At 38.6% G+C, this 19,530-nt stretch overlaps 1 protein-coding gene across 13 annotated transcripts in view; it reads right to left on the bottom strand.

Moving 5' to 3' along the window:
* Positions 1-19,530, bottom strand: part of ATE1 (arginyltransferase 1) — a 182,461-nt gene that overhangs the window by 104,677 nt on the left and 58,254 nt on the right. For 10 of the 13 annotated variants that reach the window (XM_073904082.1, XM_073904086.1, XM_025880323.2 and 7 more), the window contains one exon: positions 14,233-14,265. The exons of the other annotated variants lie outside the window; for them this stretch is intronic. In XM_073904082.1, coding sequence (XP_073760183.1) covers positions 14,233-14,265 — 33 coding nt within the window. The remainder of the gene's footprint in view (positions 1-14,232; positions 14,266-19,530) is intronic. 13 annotated transcript variants of the gene reach the window in all.

Below are 19,530 nucleotides of genomic sequence, written 5' to 3'. Positions count from 1 at the left end.
CTGTATTTTCACAAATGCTCCTTGCACCCGTTTTAATGTGTTACTGGTTCTTGCACTAATTAATGAGTCAAATAAAATTTGACATGTGTTCATGCTCTATTTGTATGGTTATCATGCTTTTACCTTTCTGAAAATGTAGTTTAATAGTTTTGGAGTTGACCTACTGAGAAGCTCAAGTGAACACTTAATGGAGCTAAGAAACACGCCAGGGCCCTTCACAGCCTGTCTTTTCTTGACTCTCAAAGTCATTCCCACAGAGCAACAGAGCTCCAACTGTGCTGTGTTTCTCTGTCTTTTTCTCCCTCTCCACTAAGTGTGTGCTTTTGTTTTTGTTTCTGATTCTCCTACGACCAGTAAGTTATCCCCACTAGTGGCAACAATAGTTAGGTTTGGTTTATGGTCTGTTGGATGAATGATGTAGATCTATTCTCCACTGAGTGAGAGGAGACAGAGTTTATTAGGGGTTTTTTTTGTCTGTATATTCGTGAGTTCAATCAATTAAGGAGAACAGCTCTTTGAGATCTGAACCCATGAGTTTCTGTGTTTACATGTGACCTGTAGCTCAAGTTGCAGAACTGGAGCTCAGAGCTCTAAGTGTCTATGAATTTGTGATTCAGAAAAGTCTTCATTTCTTATTGTATGTGAAACATTTTCCTGCCTTCAGAGGGTATTAATGAATCATACCATCACATTTCCTTATTAGAGGAGCTCTATAAAACTGATTTATAGACACAAGTAAACATTTATACAAATCAAATATTCTCCAAATTCTTAGAAAATAAACTCCTTATAGAAACTGCTAGCTCAGAAACATTTTTAAAATAAATCAAACTGGCTTAATAATTTTGGTTTAAGAAAGAAAAAAGGGGGGCACCTGGGTGGCTCAGTTGGTTAAGCATCTGCATTCAGCTCAGATGATGATCTCAGGGTCCTGGGATGCAGTGCTGTGCTGGGCTCCCTGCTCAGTGGGGAGTCCGCTTCCCCCTCTCCCTCTGCTTCCCTCCCTCCCCCTGCTTGTGATCTCTCTCTCTCTCAAATAAATAAAATCTTAAAAAAGGAAAAAGGGTCTATCTTTTCTCAGATTTATTAGTATTAGGTATAATATATGAATAGGTTTTTTAAATAATATGAGTTTGTTTTCTAATGAAGAGTCTAAATTTCTAAAACCACTCACTGGTTTATTAATCAAAAAAGTTAACATCATTCCTACATAATGCTCATGATTTTGAAACATGCAAATTTGTGTTAGACTGAATTAAATTATAATTCTGACATTGAAAAATATTTTGAAATTGTGGTAAAATACACATAACATATACCATTTTCAGCATTTTTGAGTGTACATTCACAGGTGCAACCATGGCCACTACCCACCCACAGAACTTTGTCAGCATCCCAAACTGAAACTCTGTATCCACTAAACAGTAACTCCTCAGCCCCTGGGAACCTCTGTTCTACTTTCTGTCTCTATGAATTTGCCTACTCTGGCTACTTCAGGTAAGTGTAATCACATAGTATTTGCCTTTTTGTGACTGGCTTATTTCACTTAGCATTATGTCCTCAACGTCCATCCATGTCATAGCCTATGTCAGAGTCTCCCTCCTTCTTAAGGCTGAATAATATTCCATGGTGTGCACACATCTTGTTTCTCTCTTCATCAGTTCATAGACACTTGGGTTGCTTCTACCTTTTGGCTATTGTGAACAATGCCTCTATGAACACTGGTTTACAATATCTGTTTGAGCCCCCGTTTTCAATTTTTTTGTGAATATACACCTAAAAGAGAAATTGCTGGATCATATGGGAAATAGATTTTTAATTTTTTAAGGAACGGCCACTCATCTCCCATAGAGGCTGCACCATTTTACATGACTACAAACAATTCACAAGGGTTCCAATTTCTCCACATCCATGCCAACATTTACTGTTTGCTCTATTTTTGATAATAGCCATCCCAATGGGTGTGAAGGTGGTATCTTACTGTGGGTTTCATTTGCAGTTCCCTAACGACTAGTCATGTTGAGCAACCGACAAACTTTTTTATATATTACGTTTTATGGTGGCTTAAACATAACTTCTAAGATTCTTAAATAATTTTAAAATGTGGATTAATATAAATTAACAAATGTAATAAACAATCTTTGGATAACTAAGTAGATTCTAAGTAAGAATGAACACTAAAACAATGAGCATAGTATTTATAAATTTGTCCTGCTTATTTATATATGCTATAGAATGACTATATCTTTGGGTCATGTCAATAAACACGTTCATCCTTGCTACTCTGAGAAGATGTAAAAGGGATGCATAAGAAATTTGTGATGTTTGTATTTATGCACTTTCCCAGTCTGCTAAAATGCTTACATAATCAGGTAGTTCTCAATGACCTACCTCCCAGTTTCGAGAACCCAAAGCTATTACTTTATTAAAAGATATAATTCATAACAAACAATGAATCATGGAACACTACACCAAAACAAATTATGTAATATATGGTGATTAAAATAACAATAAAAAATTAAAAAAAAATGTACACAAATAATCACATTTACAAACCTCAAGAAATTAAAAGAAACAGAGGAAAATATCTCAATTTACATTAGTAATACACACATGCAAAATACCTAGGAATGAACATAACAGGAGATGTAATGGAAACTTTCAAATGCCAGTGGAAAGTGCAGAAGGAAGTGTGGGAAATGCAAAGACAAGCCATATTTCATAATTAGTAGGGTGTGTTGTAATAAAAATGTCAATTCTCAAAAAAAAAAAAAGATATAATTCATATGTACCATACTAAAGGCAAAAATAAGAGAGAAATACATTTGGGTATGCAAGGTAACAGGATAACACTTGTTTTTTTGTTTTTTTTTATTTTTAAAGATTTTTATTTATTTATTGAGAGAGAGAGAGAATGGTAGAGAGAGAGCATAAGAGAGAAGAAGGTCAGAGGGAGAGACAGACTCCCTGCTGAGCAGGGAGCCCGATGCGGGACTCGATCCTGGGACTCCAGGATCATGACCCGAGCCGAAGGCAGTCGCTTAACCAACTGAGCCACCCAGAGAGTGAGGAGAATTGTTCTAAGTGTCAGCTTGCTTCAGAACATAATAAAAAGCACAGTGAAAGACAAAACTGGAGGGACTACAGCTAGTACTAAGTTGAGGGAAGTGTATTTTATTTGCCTAGTTTATAATGCCTGAGTCTGAAAGGAAGCTACAGCTGACCCTTGAACAACATGGGGGTTGGGACACCAACACCCCCCACCCAGCACAGTCGAAAATTCACAAATAACCTTTGACTCCCAAAAACTTAACTACTAACAGCCTGCTAGTGACAGGAAACATAACTGATAACAGAAACAGTCAATTATTTTGTGTTATATGTATTAGATACTGTGTTCTTACAATAAAGTAAGCTGAAGAAAATATTAATAAAATCATAAGAGAAAATACATTTATAATACTGTACCATAAAAAAAAAATCCATGTATTAGTGAATCACAGTTCAAACCTGTATTGTTCAAGAGTCAACTGTACAAAATATGTTAAAATGTTGGCTGAGTTCACTCAGTTTGAGGGAGCTCTTCATTTGAGATCCCTTACTCACTTTAAAAATGAAAAAGTGAGAGCTGGGGTGATAAAGGGGTTTGTCCAAGGTCACAAGACCCATTTAGAGGAATGAGAAGGACCCAAACCTGGAATTCTCAACTTTCGGTTCAGTGTTTTTCTCACTGGACACTGCTTCTGTGGTACCCCCCAGGTCAGAACATAATCACAATACAGTAACATGTTCTATTTAATGTAATGAATTAAGATATTTCAGCAACTTACTAAGCCAAAGGATGAATCAAGAAATATATTTCTCAATGACATAATTCTTAGGAAATGAAATGTTTCAAAGCAAGCAAAAAAGTTTACCCTAATATTTATAACTTAAAACTAGAAGCACTGTGATGACAAAAATTTGAACTTTACAGAGCTTAAATCATTGAGGAATGATTTATAGTAAATGTGTTTAGTAAGTGTGACAGAAATAAGAAAGGAACAATTTTTGCATTTCTATCGCAGAATACATAAAAATTAAGATGTTAATCTGTTAACTGTTTTCTTTACTTTGACATTTCTTTATATTTTTAAATCCTAACTATCCAACAAAAAGACTTTTAGTGAGGCATCACAAAACACAAGGAAAAGTAACAGAACCCCAAACTTCACAATTCTACAGATTAGTCAATATTTATTGAACACTACAACACCTTAGAATTAAGAGTAACTATCTTAATGAAATTTACTTAATGTCAATTCAATCTGAGACTTGCTGGAAAAGCATCCCCCCAATGACAACCCAACCTGATATTTTTATTTAGAACTGAATGATTGCAAACATCAAACAAGACTGACATCCCCATGGAAACTAATCCACCACAGGATTTACCATTCAAACATTTTCTGAAGCATTCATGCACATTTAATGGGTAATGAAAACAGTCAAGGCAGATGACCCTAATTTTGAACACAGCTGAAAGATCCTCTCAGTGCAAACCACTATTGCTAAAGGAAGACTGATCTGGCAAAGAGGTACCTGCAATGGACTTCAATTTTAAGATGCCTAAACTAATCTAAGCTCCATGCCAGAAAAATCTTCAACAAGGAAATTTATGGCATTTTTCTCTTTAAGGTCTGGTTTTCTATTCTAGTAAGCTTTCTCTTATTCTCAGAATAAATTTTGATATTTTTATCATAGGAGATTGGTTTCCAGGAAAAGACTTCCAGTTTATACAATTTCACTATAAAACATAAGGTTTCAAATAACATTGGCTCAGCTATCATGTGATATCCAGAAGCAAACTGGAGGTAAGTTCATGTATTCAACCAGCACTTACTGAGTGCCTGTGTGAGGCCAGGGAATACTATTCTGACTATCACATAAGAGATGTTTAAGCCCTACTTACTGAAGTAAATAGAGGGCAAGCAGGAATAGCTTCGGTTCAACCGACTCTTCGTCAGCAGCCTCAGGAGCAGTCCCACCCCAGCCACAACCGCCCAACAGCCTTCAGACCTAACCGAATGGGAGACCAATCAAATGATAATCCCAATGAGTTGGGGGATCTGGCTCCAGAATTCTAACTGGTGCCTCTGCCCAACACTACTCTGCCTGATTCTACAGTATAGGGGACTCAGCCCGAAAACTACATGACTCTTCCCCAACCCATGAAACTAGAAAAAACAGCACCCCTCACTTGTATCTCCCTTTTGCCCAGTGGATCAAGCCACAGCCTAGCTTTCCTTTTCTAATCATTCAATACCAATAGCAGCCTGACAGCCATTCTCTGAGATCTAGCCCCTGTTCAGATACCGCTGTTTGCCCAGGTCCTGGCTCTCCACACACAGCTGGTGCTCCCAGGCCCCAGACCAGACAGCAGGTCACCCGGCTGAACCCTCTTCCTACGCTTCTCTCCACGGCTCTCCAGTTCAGGCCAGCTCTCTGGCTACCAGATCCTCAGCATTCTCCTTGTTTGGTAAAATTGTTTTAACTCCCCTCCCAAGTTTAACAGCTCAGTCTTCTCCATTTCACCCCTCCACTACTACCTCTACAAGCCCCCTTCAATTCTAACAAGACCCGGTTTGGGTAACAGCCATTCCCTCTTCCAAATTCTGGCCACTGGAGATATCTTGACATCTCTTGACCAGAGCCACCCCAAGCAATGATCTTTCATTTGCTTGCAGACTGAAGAGATGGTTAGGTTTTTATGGTCCTTTTTTTTTTCTGCTGCTACCTGCAGCTTGCAATCAGTGCACATACACACACCCAGATGTCCACATTATTCCAGTCTATCACAGAGCTCTAAGTGAGAAGCAAAGTAGCTCTCAACTTCAAAAAGAGCTTGGAAAGATGGTTTTACAAGCTATCAAAAAATAGTAATGGCTAACATTTAAAATTAAGAGTATTAACTACATAGCTAATATTTAAATATTTCCTAAAGCACATCTATTTCAATATGTAATACTATCTTGGGGAATAGTAAAACTGCAAACACTACACTACAGGGATGAAGTAAGGAAGCAAGATATCAAGCTGAATCAAATCTTTTCTACAATATTTTAGAAAATTAAAGGATGAAGGGATCCCCTGGGTGGCTCAGTCATTAAGCATCTGCCTTCGGCTCAGGTCATGATCCCAGGGTCCTGGGATCGAGCCCCGCATCGGGCTCCCTGCTCCACAGGAAGCCTGCTTCTCCCTCTCCCGCTCATCCTGCTTCTGTTCCCTCTCTCGCTGTGTCTCTCTCTGTCAAATAAATAAAATCTATAAAATAAATAAATAAATAAATAAATAAATAAATAAATAAATAAATAAAGGATGAAGAAATGATATACGCCTTTTTCCCCCAGCTTTATTTACACATGATAAATTTCACCCGTTTTAAGTGTAAAATTCTGCGTATTTTTAGCAAATTTATAGAATTGTGGAATCATCACCACAATCCAATTTGGGATCATCTCTATCACCCCCAAAACTCCCATGAGACCCTTTGTATTAAGCCTCCACTCTTATCTCTAATTCTATTGATCTCCCTTCTGACTCTCTCAATTTCCTTTTTTTGGGTAATTCATTTAAACTGAAACACAATATGTAGCCCCCTGTGTCTGGCTTCTTTCACATCATGTTTGAAGGTTCACCCATGTTGTAACCTATATCCTAACTGGTGTCTGTTTACTGCTCAACAGTATTCCACTGTATGGATGGACATTTATCCACTTACCAGTTGACAGACATTTGAATTATTTCCAGCTTTTGGCCATTATGAATAATGCTACTATGAACATTCACATCCAAGTCTTTGGATGTATATTTTCATTTTGCTTGGGTATATTCCTATCTTGAATATTTTGAGGAAATGCAAAACCATGGCTATACCATTTTAACAACCCCACCCCAATGCAGAAGGTTGCCAGTTTCTCCACACCTTGCCAACACCTGTTACTGTCTTTTGATGACAGCCATTCTAGTGGGTTTGTGGTGGTATCTCTTTGAGGTTTTAACCTGCATTTCCCTAATGGATGGTGAGCATCTTTTCATGTCCTTATTAACCATTTGTATGTTTTCTCTGGTGAAAGATATAATCAAGTCTTTTGCCTATTTTCTAACTACACTGCCCGTCTTGTTATTATTGAGTTATGAGTTCTTTCTGTTATTGAGTCTAACAATTCCAATTTGATCAGAGATGATTTCAATCCTTTTCAATTACTGAGATATGCATAATGGTACAGCCTCTGATCTGTCTTAGTAAATGTTCCCTGTGTACTTGAAAAACTACGTATCATTATTGGGTATAGTGTTCAATAGAGGTCAATGAAGTAAAACGATGCGATGGTGTTGTTCACATCCTCTATGGTCCTTCTAGTTTTCTAATTGTTCTGTCAACTATGGAGAAAGTTGTCCCAAAGTCTCCAACTATAAGTGTGGGTCGGACTCTTTCCCCTCTCAGTTCCACTGGTTTTTGCTTCATGTATTCCTGGGCTCTTATTATTGTCTCACATTTTGGATTACCGTGTCTTTATATGATGAACCGACCACTTTATCTCTATGAAACATCCCTCTTCCTTTCAGATACGAGCCTTTGCCCTAAGTCTACTTTGTCAGATACGAATATAGTCACTCCAACTTTCTTATGATTAGCATTTGCATGATTTGCCTTACTCTGGCCTTTTACTTTTAAATGATCCATGTCTGCACAGTTAAGAGAGTTTGCTTTTTTTTAATCTAATCTGATAATCTCTTTTTTAATTTTGTTTTTTATTTGAAAGAACGAGAGAGAGAGAGAGAGAGAGACAGCACATGAGCAGAGGGAGAGGGAGAATCAAGACTCCCCTGCTGAGCAGGGAGCCCAATGTGGGGCTCAATCCCAGGACTCTGGGTTCATGACCTGAGCTGAAGGCAGACACTTAACTGACCTAGCTACCCAGGCGCCCCAATCTCTGACTTTTAATTGGAGTGTTTGGATAGCCACTGGCCATATGTGGCTGCATAAGTTAACTCAAATCTTAAAAATTTAAAATTCAGGTGCTAAAAAGCTCAGTACCTACTTAGGACCACTAGCTACATACATGCTTGAGACAGTGTAGATATAGAACATGTCGATATAGCAGAGTCCTGGTTCAGATCATTTATATTTAATGTAATCAGTAGGGCTGGATTTAAGTGGACATCTTGCTATTTGCTTTCTATCTGTCTCACTTGTTCTTTGTTCACCTTTCCTTCTTTTTCTGCCTTTCATGAGACTGAAAACATGTTATCATGGCAGTTATTTTCCCTACTGACTTAACAACTGTATCTCTTTGTTTTTAAGGCTGCTCTAGGACAGCAGTTTTCAATAGGGAGCCAATTTACCCCTTTGGGACATTTGGCAAAATCTGTAAACATTTTGTTTCAACTTAGGGGGAGGGTGCTACTGGCATCTATTGGGTAGAAGCCAGAGATGTTGCTAAGCATCACACAATGCACAGGAGAGCACCCACAAGAAAGATTTAACCGATCCAAAATGTCAACAGTGACAAGCTTGAGCAATCTTGCCCTTGGGTTTACAAAATACATCTCGAACTTATCACTTCATGTAGTGCAAGAATCTTATAGCATTACCAGAGGGGAGGGGGGGTTGGGTGAAACAGGTGATGGGGACTAAGGAGGGTACCTGTTGTGATGAGCACCGGGCAATGTATGGAACTGTGGAACCACTATATTGTATATCTGAAACTAATATGACACTATGTGTTAACTTATTAGAATTAAAATTAAAACTTTTAAAAGAAGAATCTTATAGCAGTATTATTTCATTTTCTCCTTCCTATCTTATTATTGCCACATACCAACAGCTGTGATGTTGAGCTCAACCAATGTACCTCTCCGGGCTCAATTTTCCTTAGAACAAAACTGGGAATATCTACCTCACAGACATTCTGTGAGAATTAAAACTACATAAGCAAAGAGCTTAGCATAGTACCCATCCACTATAGGTGCTAACATCTCGATGTTATTATGATACCTGTTGAATGAAGGAAGATTGGAATTGATCTGAAATGAAACAGAAGGACATACCTGAACAGAAACCTAAGCCACCTACATTCACACGTGGTGAAACGTCTTACAAACACCTCTCCTGTAGCTCTCCGCCTCCGAAATGCCGACAAGACTGCACCCTACTGGACTGGCTGGCAAAGCGTGATTCGGGAGAGAATTTCAAGAATCTTTTAGCCTCTGATATATAATCCCCTTTATTTACCTACATTTAATTGAAGACATCTGTAGGTGGTGCCACACAAAATGTAATTCAGACTTAGAAATGTCAATAAAAATGTCTGTAAGGGAGAGGTCCGATGTAAACCTAGCAGGGGAGTGCACATCAGCAGCCACAGAGCCACATGAAATTAGGAATATAATGGAAATATGTTGCCTGACTTGACGAGGTGATAAAAGCTCTTTTCCCATAAAGCTTAATGAGCTCTATTAGTCTTCAGCTTACAGGAATGTAAAAGGGTCAGCCCCACAGAGGGAAGTAACTGACTCTACACACATGGCTCCATTCAAATGACAGCAGATCAAATTACTGATGTAATTACTATAACCTGACAATTTCGTTAGATTCATGTGGCAGTTAACTGTTTAGGACTTATAACAAAGGGACATGGTTCATTCATACTGGTTCTGTGAACAAAGTGAAGTTTAGAGTATTCTTCATTTTCAACTGCAAGTCTCATGTATTTTACGGTCTCTACCAGAATTATTTTTCTTTTCTTTTTTTTAAAGACTTTATTTATTTATTTGACAGAGAGACACAGCCAGAGAGGGAACAGAAGCAGGGGGAGTGGGAAAGGGAGAAGCAGGCCTCCCGCCAAGCAAGGAGCCCGATGCGGGGCTCGATCCCCAGGACCCTGGGACCATGACCTGAGCCAAAGGCAGACGCTTAACGCCTGCGCCACCCAGGCGCCCTGAATTATTATTTTTTTTAATCAAAATTAGGGAAGGTGTTTGGGTATTTATCGTATGTGTAATTTTCCTTCTCCAGCTAAAACATAAGCTTAATGGCAAAATTAAACATTTGGGACTCCTAACACTCTCTTACTTTGGCTTTGCTTTGGCTCACAGGCAAAGGAGGTGGCAAAGGAACAGAATCCTGAGCTCAGTGCTGTTGGAAATTTGGGGGATAGCAGCCACTAACTACGCCATTAGGCAGCCCCTGCAAAATTCCAGACTAGAAAAATTTCAACAGAAAGCCCTCAAGGTATTCCCCAAATACTTCAAGCAAACAAAAGCACATTGGTCATCTCTAATTTTGATTTTTTTTTTCCTTTCCCCATGTCCATAAGCTCAGTAAGAAAAGAGATTTAAACACAGTAAAACACCACTCCGGATCATTAAGTGGAAAAAGCAGATCAGATAGAAAATGACAGAAACTATCACTAAAATTTGATCATACTTTCCCTCTACTGTTCACCAAAGATTAAAGCTTCTGCACACAGATTCTCAATATTTAGCCAGATGTAATTAAAAAACTGTTTGGTACAACTCTAGCTGTACAGATGGTAAACTCCAAGCCCTATCTACACCAGAGAGCATCCAAAGATAAAAAAGACAAAGATCCTGATCTTAAGTAGCTATAATCTTGCTAGGAAGACTGTTAACCATATTGAAACATAAATATTAAGCCTTGTGTGTTTTTAGCTGACCACTGCCAAATTATGGGTAAAATCCTGTTACTTGCAGCCTCAGCCCCACCTGGCTTATTCATTCATCCAACCATTCAGCAAATATTTATCCAGTGCCTCCACTGTACTATTTACTATACTAAAATCAGAAACACAGGAAGCAAGAAAAACAGGGTCCTCTCTCATTGGGCTTACATTTGAGAAAAATCCATTAGTGAGGTCTATTTAGAAGGATTTTTGCCATTGTTAACGCTGCCCCAGTAGTGCAGTGGACATCAAGAGCCAGCCTCCTTATTCACTCCATTTCCAGGTAAGCCAATCCAGCCTAAACGTCTTCTGCTCAAAACCATTCTTCCTGGTTACTCCACGAAGCTCTTGCTGAAATCAGAGTTCAGCTTTAAACCTTATCAGCATTCTCTTCACCTAAACTCCTGCAATTTCTCCCTACCCACCTTTTTCCCCCAAGACTAGACCCTGTTTGCACGTCAATCAGAGACTTGCCTGATGTACTTTCCAAACACTGACTACAAAAGTCACCACTAAAAACCTACCAAGGTATCTCTTCTCCCCATTGTGGCTCCTTCATGGAAGAGCAAAGGGTGAAACAATTTAACATCTTGTGTATCTTCTTAATTAATTTCTGTATGCTTAAATTATTTTTAAACTGAAATCTGCATGTATAATCTTGCATCCTACTTCATTCACTGTTTTGTTCATCAACACATACTCATGAACATGTATATGCATAAATCCCAATTTTAATGGCTGTAGAGTGTTCTATCCATAATATGGCTGTCTATACCATTATTTACTTGACCTCCTCCTACTGCTGGACATTTAGACTGTTTATAAATTTTTTGCCATTATAAATAATGCTGTTAGGGCACCTGGGTGGCTCAGATGGTTAAGTGTCTGCCTTCGGCTCAGGTCATGATCTCCAGGTCCTGGGATCAAGCCCCATGTCAGGCTTCCAGCTCAGCAGGGAGCCTGCTTCTCCTTCTCCCTCTGCCTCTCCCCCGCTTGTGCTCTCTGTCTCTCTCTCAAATGAATAAGTTAAAAAAAAAAAAAATCTTAAAAATAAATAAATAAATAAAGCTGTAATAAACATTTATGCAAGTTTTGTCCTCACTTCTGATTATTTCCCTGGCAGTGATTCTTAGACTAAAATTAGTCAGGCACACAACCCACAGGTATGAATTTATATAGGGTGTTTAATGTAGATAACCAAACTGATTTCTGTATAGGAGAAAGTTTAAAAACATCCCATCCCATCATACCATCCTAAGCATTCATTAAAAAAAAAAAAAATTCTGGGCGCCTGGGTGGCTCAGATGGTTAAGCGTCTGCCTTCAACTCAGGTCAGGATCCTAGAGTCCTGGGATCGGGTTCCGCATCGGGCTCCCTGCTCCTTGGGAGCCTGCTTCTCCCTCTGCCTCTCTCTCTCTCTCTCTCTCTGTCTCTCATGAATACATAAAATCTTTAAAAAAAAAAAATTCTAAACAGGTAAGCAAGCATTTATCATTGTTCTTTTAAACTACACTTCTTTGATTACTTACAAGGTTAAACTCTTAAAACATTTATTATCATTTGTATTTCACCACACTATCTCATAAAATCCAACGAAAAATTATGGGAAAGAAAATAGTACCTTTTAAAATTGATTCCAGGAGATCATTAAGTATAATAACCTTGTTATCACACTTTCCCCAAACTGCCTTTTAACTATGTATGTTTTCATGAACAAAATTAAGGATTTTTAACAGAAGCAAATCTTATTTTTATTTTTCCATCCTTTCCTTTGTGATACTTCCCATTCTGCTATGCTTAAAAAATGCTTCAAATGAAGAGTAAGTTGTATAATTTATACTGTCTTCAAATTTCTTACGGTTTGCTTTTATTGTTTTCGCCCTAAACTTTACTTAAAATTCTATGTGACAGGCATTGTGTTCAGTGTTTGCCACACACTATTTCATTTCATTTTAATAACTATAAAGTATTACCATTCCCATCTTTAGATAAACCAAAAGATGAAATGACTTGCTCATAGGCCAACCAAGCCTCTGACATTTCAAAGCCCAGAGTCTGTCCAAACAGCTTCGTTTCCCCCTTGATCCTGGATATTTAGAAAATGTGACCAAACTTGGATGGTACTCTCTGGCCTCGTCAGTTTCCCCTGGCAATCATCAAACTGGTCTCTACGAGTATTTAATGTGCTAGGCTGGGCTACACCATACACCCACAACGTTTCAGTAATTTCATGAACACAGTGTTACTGAAGCAGAACAGGGAACACTGGCTCTGTATGGAGAGGTGCAGGAGGGCCAGGCAGTGGACAAAACCTGGAGGCTCAACCTGGAGAGGGATAGGATTTGAACAAGCTGGGAATGGGGGAAGGGAACATAAAGTGCAATAAACAGAAGCAAAAGGAAGGACAAGGGAAAGGCAGAGAACAGTGTCTTATTGTGTGGGGCTGCAGTACATACAGCCCAAGAGGAAAATACAAAATATCACTAAGGTTTGAGTAGCGCTTTATTTATTGAACTCACTTGAACTCATGACCCTGGGATTAAGACCTGAGCCTGATCCATCCAGGTGCCCCTGAGTAGCACTCTAAAAACGCTGCCGTGTCCACTGCTTCATCGGAAAGGTAAGAATTATCATTTGCATTTTAAAGATAAGAAAACCCAGACTCAGGGAAGTTGCGATTTGCCCAATGTGACCACTAAGGGAAGGAATGCTCTGAAAACCAGCTTTGGTTCTGAGTGCAAGCATCTCTACCCCGCGGCCTCCTCTCCCCTCCTCCTTCCTCAAAGCCTCACCCATCTGTGTCAACTCACAGGTCAGCTGCTTTCCTAAATATCTTTATCTCACAATGTTATCACCGGGAGTCTCAGCTCTACCCCGCAGAACTATTATAAGGACTCAAGGTAGAAGTGAATGATGCACTGAGAGAAGGGGAGGGGAAGGCAGGGGAGAGGAGCGGGGAGAAAGGGAGGGAGGGAGGAGGGGGCGGAGAGCGAGACAGAGGAAGGGAGCACGCGTGTGTTTAAGAAAAGCTCAGTAACAGGTAAGTCCTTTGCTCTTCCCTCATCAAATCTGGGGTTTGAAAAAGTGCTCTCAAACCAACAGAAACTTGCCTGACAACATCCCCCCCACCCCCTTGACTCCTGCAGCTCTTGGTTACCGGTTAACAGCCAGGGCAGTTAAGACAGAATAAGGCTAGTGTCAACAGTTAGGAAGGAAGCAGATACAATAAGGCTCTTTACAATGCAAGACTGATTTCAGTTTACTCAAAAAAAAGAAAATGTTCTTAAAAAGAAGCAATGACCTGTTATGAAGGTGAGCAGTTTTATAACTTAACAGGAATTCTTATTCTAAACAAAGTCTGTATTCATCTCCTTACCATTATTGAAGAGTATGTGTTAAAACAAAATGATCACCTCTAATTTACCAAATAAATGCCTAACAAAACATACCAACAGTGGCGTCCAATTAGTGATCCTAGTATTAAGGTCAGGGAGTAAACTCTTACCTCCAGAGGTGAGCTGCAAAGGAACCTTGTGAACTGAAGAGTCACATTTGAGTATCAGGATCAGTTTCATCAATAAATGGGAAGCAAAAGACAACAAAAAAGGAAAAGTTATTATTACATATCTTTTCACTAACAGCATATAAAGTAAACTTTAAAGTCAATAAAATTAATGTTTTTGATACACTGTGTGGTTCATCCAGAGTATAGAAAAGTTCAATCTAGCCCACAGTTAGTATTTGAATTAGTTGAAATAAAATCTGCATAAAATCTATATAAAATGAATTAAAGCACAACAAATTAGTCTTAAAAGCTTTCATTTTTTAAGGTTTCCCCTTACAACCCCTACACAATAAAACACCCTCCAAGGGAGGAGTTAGCAATCTTCCTGACAATGAATGCCACAGGCAAAATTAAGTAAAGGCCAAGAGAAGGAAAAAGATAGAAACCAAAAGGGAACCAAGAAAAGAAACAAAAAGTCAAGAGCAGGCGAGGAGGCTGGGTGAGCAAGAGTGAGAGAAGGGGAGTCACCTCCACACCAGTGCCTGGCCCCAGTGTTCACCCCTCTGCCTTTCTCTTTCTCAGCTCACATGCATCCTTATTCTGTCATCTCTTTCTCTGACGCATGCCGAAGCTTACAGAATTTCATCTGAAACTAAGTGTTATATATGCCATTTCTCAGCATTTAAATAAAAAAACACAAATTTTGGCAGAGTAGGGAAGAGCCAGGAGCAAATGACAAAGCAAACTGCAGGTCAGCTCTGAAACGAGGACTGTCACATAACTCCATATATATTCATGATGATAATTCATATTTTTAGATGTTATTTATAAAATCAACATTTCAAATCCTTTGAGAGTTACTGTAATAGTAAAATACCCAAGTAGTATAAACTATTGATCTTTCTGAATGCAAAATAACAATAAAATAGGCCTGTTTCCAAGCACTCTTGAACTTCCTCTCCACAACAAAGCTAGCTAGTACTCACAGGGAATACAAATAATTTGATTCTCTTTTAGAGATACACTTGAAATATTTCCCAATGAAATTACATGATGTCTGGGATTTCCTTCAAAATCACTGGGGGGTCAGGAGGGAACTACTGTAGGATAGTGTGTAGATTAAAACAAGACTGGCCATTATATTAAACTGGCAAGAACAGAAGATGAATATAATGCAGATTCATAAAAATGACTTTATTTTGTGAATATTTCCAGTTCTCTATAATAAAGTTTAAAAAGTATATCAGACACTTTCTCCCCACAAAACTAAAGCAAAATATTCATAAAATGTCACTAGTGCACACCAAAGCCATGTAATTAACTAGTATCATTTAGGCCCTAGTTATTTTAGTAACTTTTGTCTTAATTTAAATACCAATATGCAATTTGATTATATTAACTGTTAAGAGAACTTTCTGAAAGTGCAAGATATACCAAAATTTTAAGTTTTCATAATGCTGATATGTAACAAATTAATTCTGTCAAAATTTAAAGTGCAATCTTGTGATCTTAGATTATTTTCATAGTAGCCCAACACAAGACAATCCCTACTCTTCCTCCCAGGAGTAAAAAGTAAGAACTGAAAGTTTTAACAGTGGAGAAAAATGAGGTATCACGAATTTTTTTTTTAAGATTTTATTTATTTATTTGAGAGAGAGAGAATGAGAGATAGAGAGCACAAGAGGGAAGAGGGTCAGAGGGAGAAGCAGACTCCCTGCTGAGCAGGGAGCCTGATGTGGAACTCGATCCCGGGACTCCAGGATCATGACCTGAGCCGAAGGCAGTCGCTTAACCAACTGAGCCACCCAGGCACCCGAGGTATGGCGAATTTTTATTTCAAAATGAAAAAGTTGCTCTTGCACGGTTTCTGGGCTTTTCTCCACTATGTGCATGTCAACTATATGGTACGCATTATACTTCAGAACTGAAAAGTAGTTCTGGTTCAGTAGTAACTGTATCAGTTAGGATGGGGGTCACTTTAAATAATAAAGAGAAGCATATGATTACTCTCCAAGACTACGAAGGTCTCCTTGCAGGTCCAGTAACTGACACACACCTTTGTCACGTGTGTATGTAACATTCCCGTCACAGCTTTTTCAAAATAGACCTAAAAATTCCTACCCTGCTTGAAGCTGCAGAAACATGAAGTACATAAGTAAAAGTTCTCAATTCCCGAAGCAGTAAAAACAGAGTAACAAATCACAAGGCCCACATTCACTCTCCTATTCAAAGGACATGAAAAGGTCCAAAAATGCTACTTCTTGATTAGTGCACCAGAAAACCCACTGCTAGTTCCCTTCAGTTAGTTAGTAAATTTTCATTGTGAAACGACACATATTATATTCAATACAAATGGCAATACTTTGAAAAAGAACTATAAAAAAGCAAATTAATTATTACAATATATTTGTACATACACTATAACTGACAGTAGAAATAGATGCCTTCTAACAAATACCATCAGAATGTCTGATCAGTATAAAAATGGCTCAATGTTGCTGTTACGGCAACTAAAAAAACTATGGCCACATTCCATAGTCCACATTAATACCACTTTTCTAACAGTTATATTAATGCAGCTATTTAAAAAATATTACGTTATGGGCATAGTTAATAAGCTTAAGGGAAAGATCCTATTTTAGATATTTAGGCAAAATGTTGAGAAAATAAAGAATTTAATATGTTTACAAAATATCTTACTGATTTTACAGATAGGAATATACTTCGTCATTCCATAAACAATTGGAAGTAAATATAGCCATAGTTTTTATCTTTCTATGTATCTATTTTATTTTTTTTTATTTTTAAAGATTTATTTATTTATTTGACAGAGAGATACAGCAAGAGAGGGAACACAAGCAGGGGCAGAGGGAGAGGGAGAAGCAGGCTTCCTGCTGAGCAGGGAGCCTGATGCGGGGCTCGATTCCAAGACCCTGGGATCATGACCTGAGCCAAAGGCAGACGCTTAATGACTGAGCCACCCAGGCGCCCTCTTTCTATGTATCTATTTTAAAGACTACTTCTGAGAAATGTTGATTTAATATAGTTGAAAATAGGAACAACCTGCCTGACATTTGGCTTTTCAAACGCAAACAGGTAAGTTTCTCAATACCAACATTAATAACATTACTTGGACTCACTTGCTAAAATTCATAAAAATTTTGTCAATGATCTCGTCCACTCCTGAATTTTTTTTTTAAGATTTTATTTATTTGACAGAAAGTGAGAGAGCAACAAGCAGGGGGAGCAGCAGAGAGAAAAGGAGAAGCAGGCTCCCCACGGAGCAAGGAGGCCAATGTGCGGTTCTCATGACCTGAGCAGAAGGCAGACGCTTAACAATTGAGCCACCCAGGCACCCCTGAATTTTTTTTAATTTTATTTATTTTTTGACAGAGAGAGAGAGAGACAGCGAGAGAGGGAACACAAGCAGGGGGAGTGGGAGAGGGAGAAGCAGGCTTCCCACTGAGCAGGGAGCCCGATGCGGGGCTCGATCCCAGGACCCTGGGATCATGACCTGAGTCCAAGGCAGACGCTTAAGGACTGAACCACCCAGGCACCCCGCCCCTGAATTTTTTTAAATAATAAGAAGTATGTTCCTTATTTAGCATCCAGGCATAAAGGGCATCAGTACCATTTAAGAAACCTTTCAGGCCTCTAAAAAGGAAAAAAGGATAGACCCAGATCAGTTCTCATGTTCCACACTACTTACCGACCTTGCTTCTCTTAAAGTATTCTTATCACTACTAGCTCCACTGGTAGCCTGTGTCATTAATACCCCATTCCTTCCAGAGAAGCACTTAGTGCTTACTAAAATTTTCTCAACAGTTTTCCAAGCACACAAAATTGTAGTTAAACTTCTTGTCAGTTATGATCAGAAAGTTCTTTCTTTTTCCGAGACTTGTCATCAACCAAGCCTGCTATGCTGGGGGGGGGGGGGGGGGGAGAGGGTGAGCGAGGCAAGAAGAAGGAGAGAAGAACGCACACTACTGGTTTTGCCAAAATATCCCGTTAAAACTATAATCAACTATTTATCTTTGTAATATAAAACATTCAACACATAAGTAATATAAGCTACTATATACCTGAAATGCCTTTTCTGTTTAATAAGGAACCATGTTAAATTCCTATATTTTAACAAAAAAAAGAAACACAATTTTTTATAAGGCACATTTTTTTTTCTAAACCGAAGAACATCAGTGAGTTATGCCTACTTGTCAAAGTGGAATTCAAGTCTTTCTTACAATTGTTTGTATAGATTACCCGAAATGTCCTTGCATTAACAAAATACTTCTGCTGCTCTGTTTCCTTGACCTTTCACCCTAGCTCACGGTACTTACAAATTGTCAGGGGACAAGTCTAATGATTTTAGGTTATAACCTAACAAAATCTTTATTTAAAACCTAAATCATACCTCAGTGTAAGACACTTAAGTTTTTCTATCAGGAATTTGGAAGTTTTGATTCAGTTAAGAGTCTAAAGTTAAATTAGGCTCCCTCTCCATTCTCCCACAACTGCTGGTACATATTTGGACTACTGGAAATTGACTGTTTTAAGGCAGTGCAAGAACTAAGTTTTATGTTAAGAATGTTATTTCTCGTGCGGGCGCCTGGGTGGCTCAGTCGTTAAGCATCTGCCTTCAGCTCAGGTCATGATCCCAGGGTCCTGGGATCGAGCCCCGCATCGGGCTCCCTGCTCGCAGGAAGCCTGCTTCTCCCTCTCCCACTCCCCCTGTTTGTGTTCCCTCTCTCACTGTGTGTCTCTGTCAAATAAATTAATAAAATCTTAAAAAAAAAATGTGTTTCTCGTGAATCTCCAACTCTTAAAAATTAATTGATTCCACAAAAGAAAAAAGTTTTATTATTTCATTTCACTGAAGAAAAAACAAAACCTTCAAAAGCAGCCTACATAGCTAACACCCATTTAAAAAGTCATCCAGAGAATGGAAATTAAATCCGTTCTTAGCAGGGAGTCACAACTAAGGTCTGAGGGCAAAGATCCTGTTTATCCTCATTTCAGTGGGGAGTATAGGCAATCCTTAGCTTCCTTTCTAGAGCTACTCTCTAATCCACCTGCCAGCAAGGTGGCTGAAGGGACTAACTGCTTGCACTGGCTTATTTGGTTAGAACTGGAACCTTTGGGCTAGTGATTAAGCTTCAATAAATCTTAAAAGATGACAAGGAAAATCATATTTACATTCTAAGGTATTTAAACCTATGTCCCCCAAGCCACTAAATGCCCTTTTTTGCCAATAGAAAAGAAGAACAGTGATCTAAGAATTGGTCCGGAATCTCTCTAGCT

This window comes from Callorhinus ursinus, unplaced genomic scaffold (assembly GCF_003265705.2).
Source record: "Callorhinus ursinus isolate GAN/ISIS: 27379988/994484 unplaced genomic scaffold, GSC_fseal_2.0 scaffold20, whole genome shotgun sequence".
NCBI lineage: Eukaryota > Metazoa > Chordata > Mammalia > Carnivora > Otariidae > Callorhinus > Callorhinus ursinus.
This window is presented reverse-complemented; position numbering and strand designations above follow the sequence as displayed.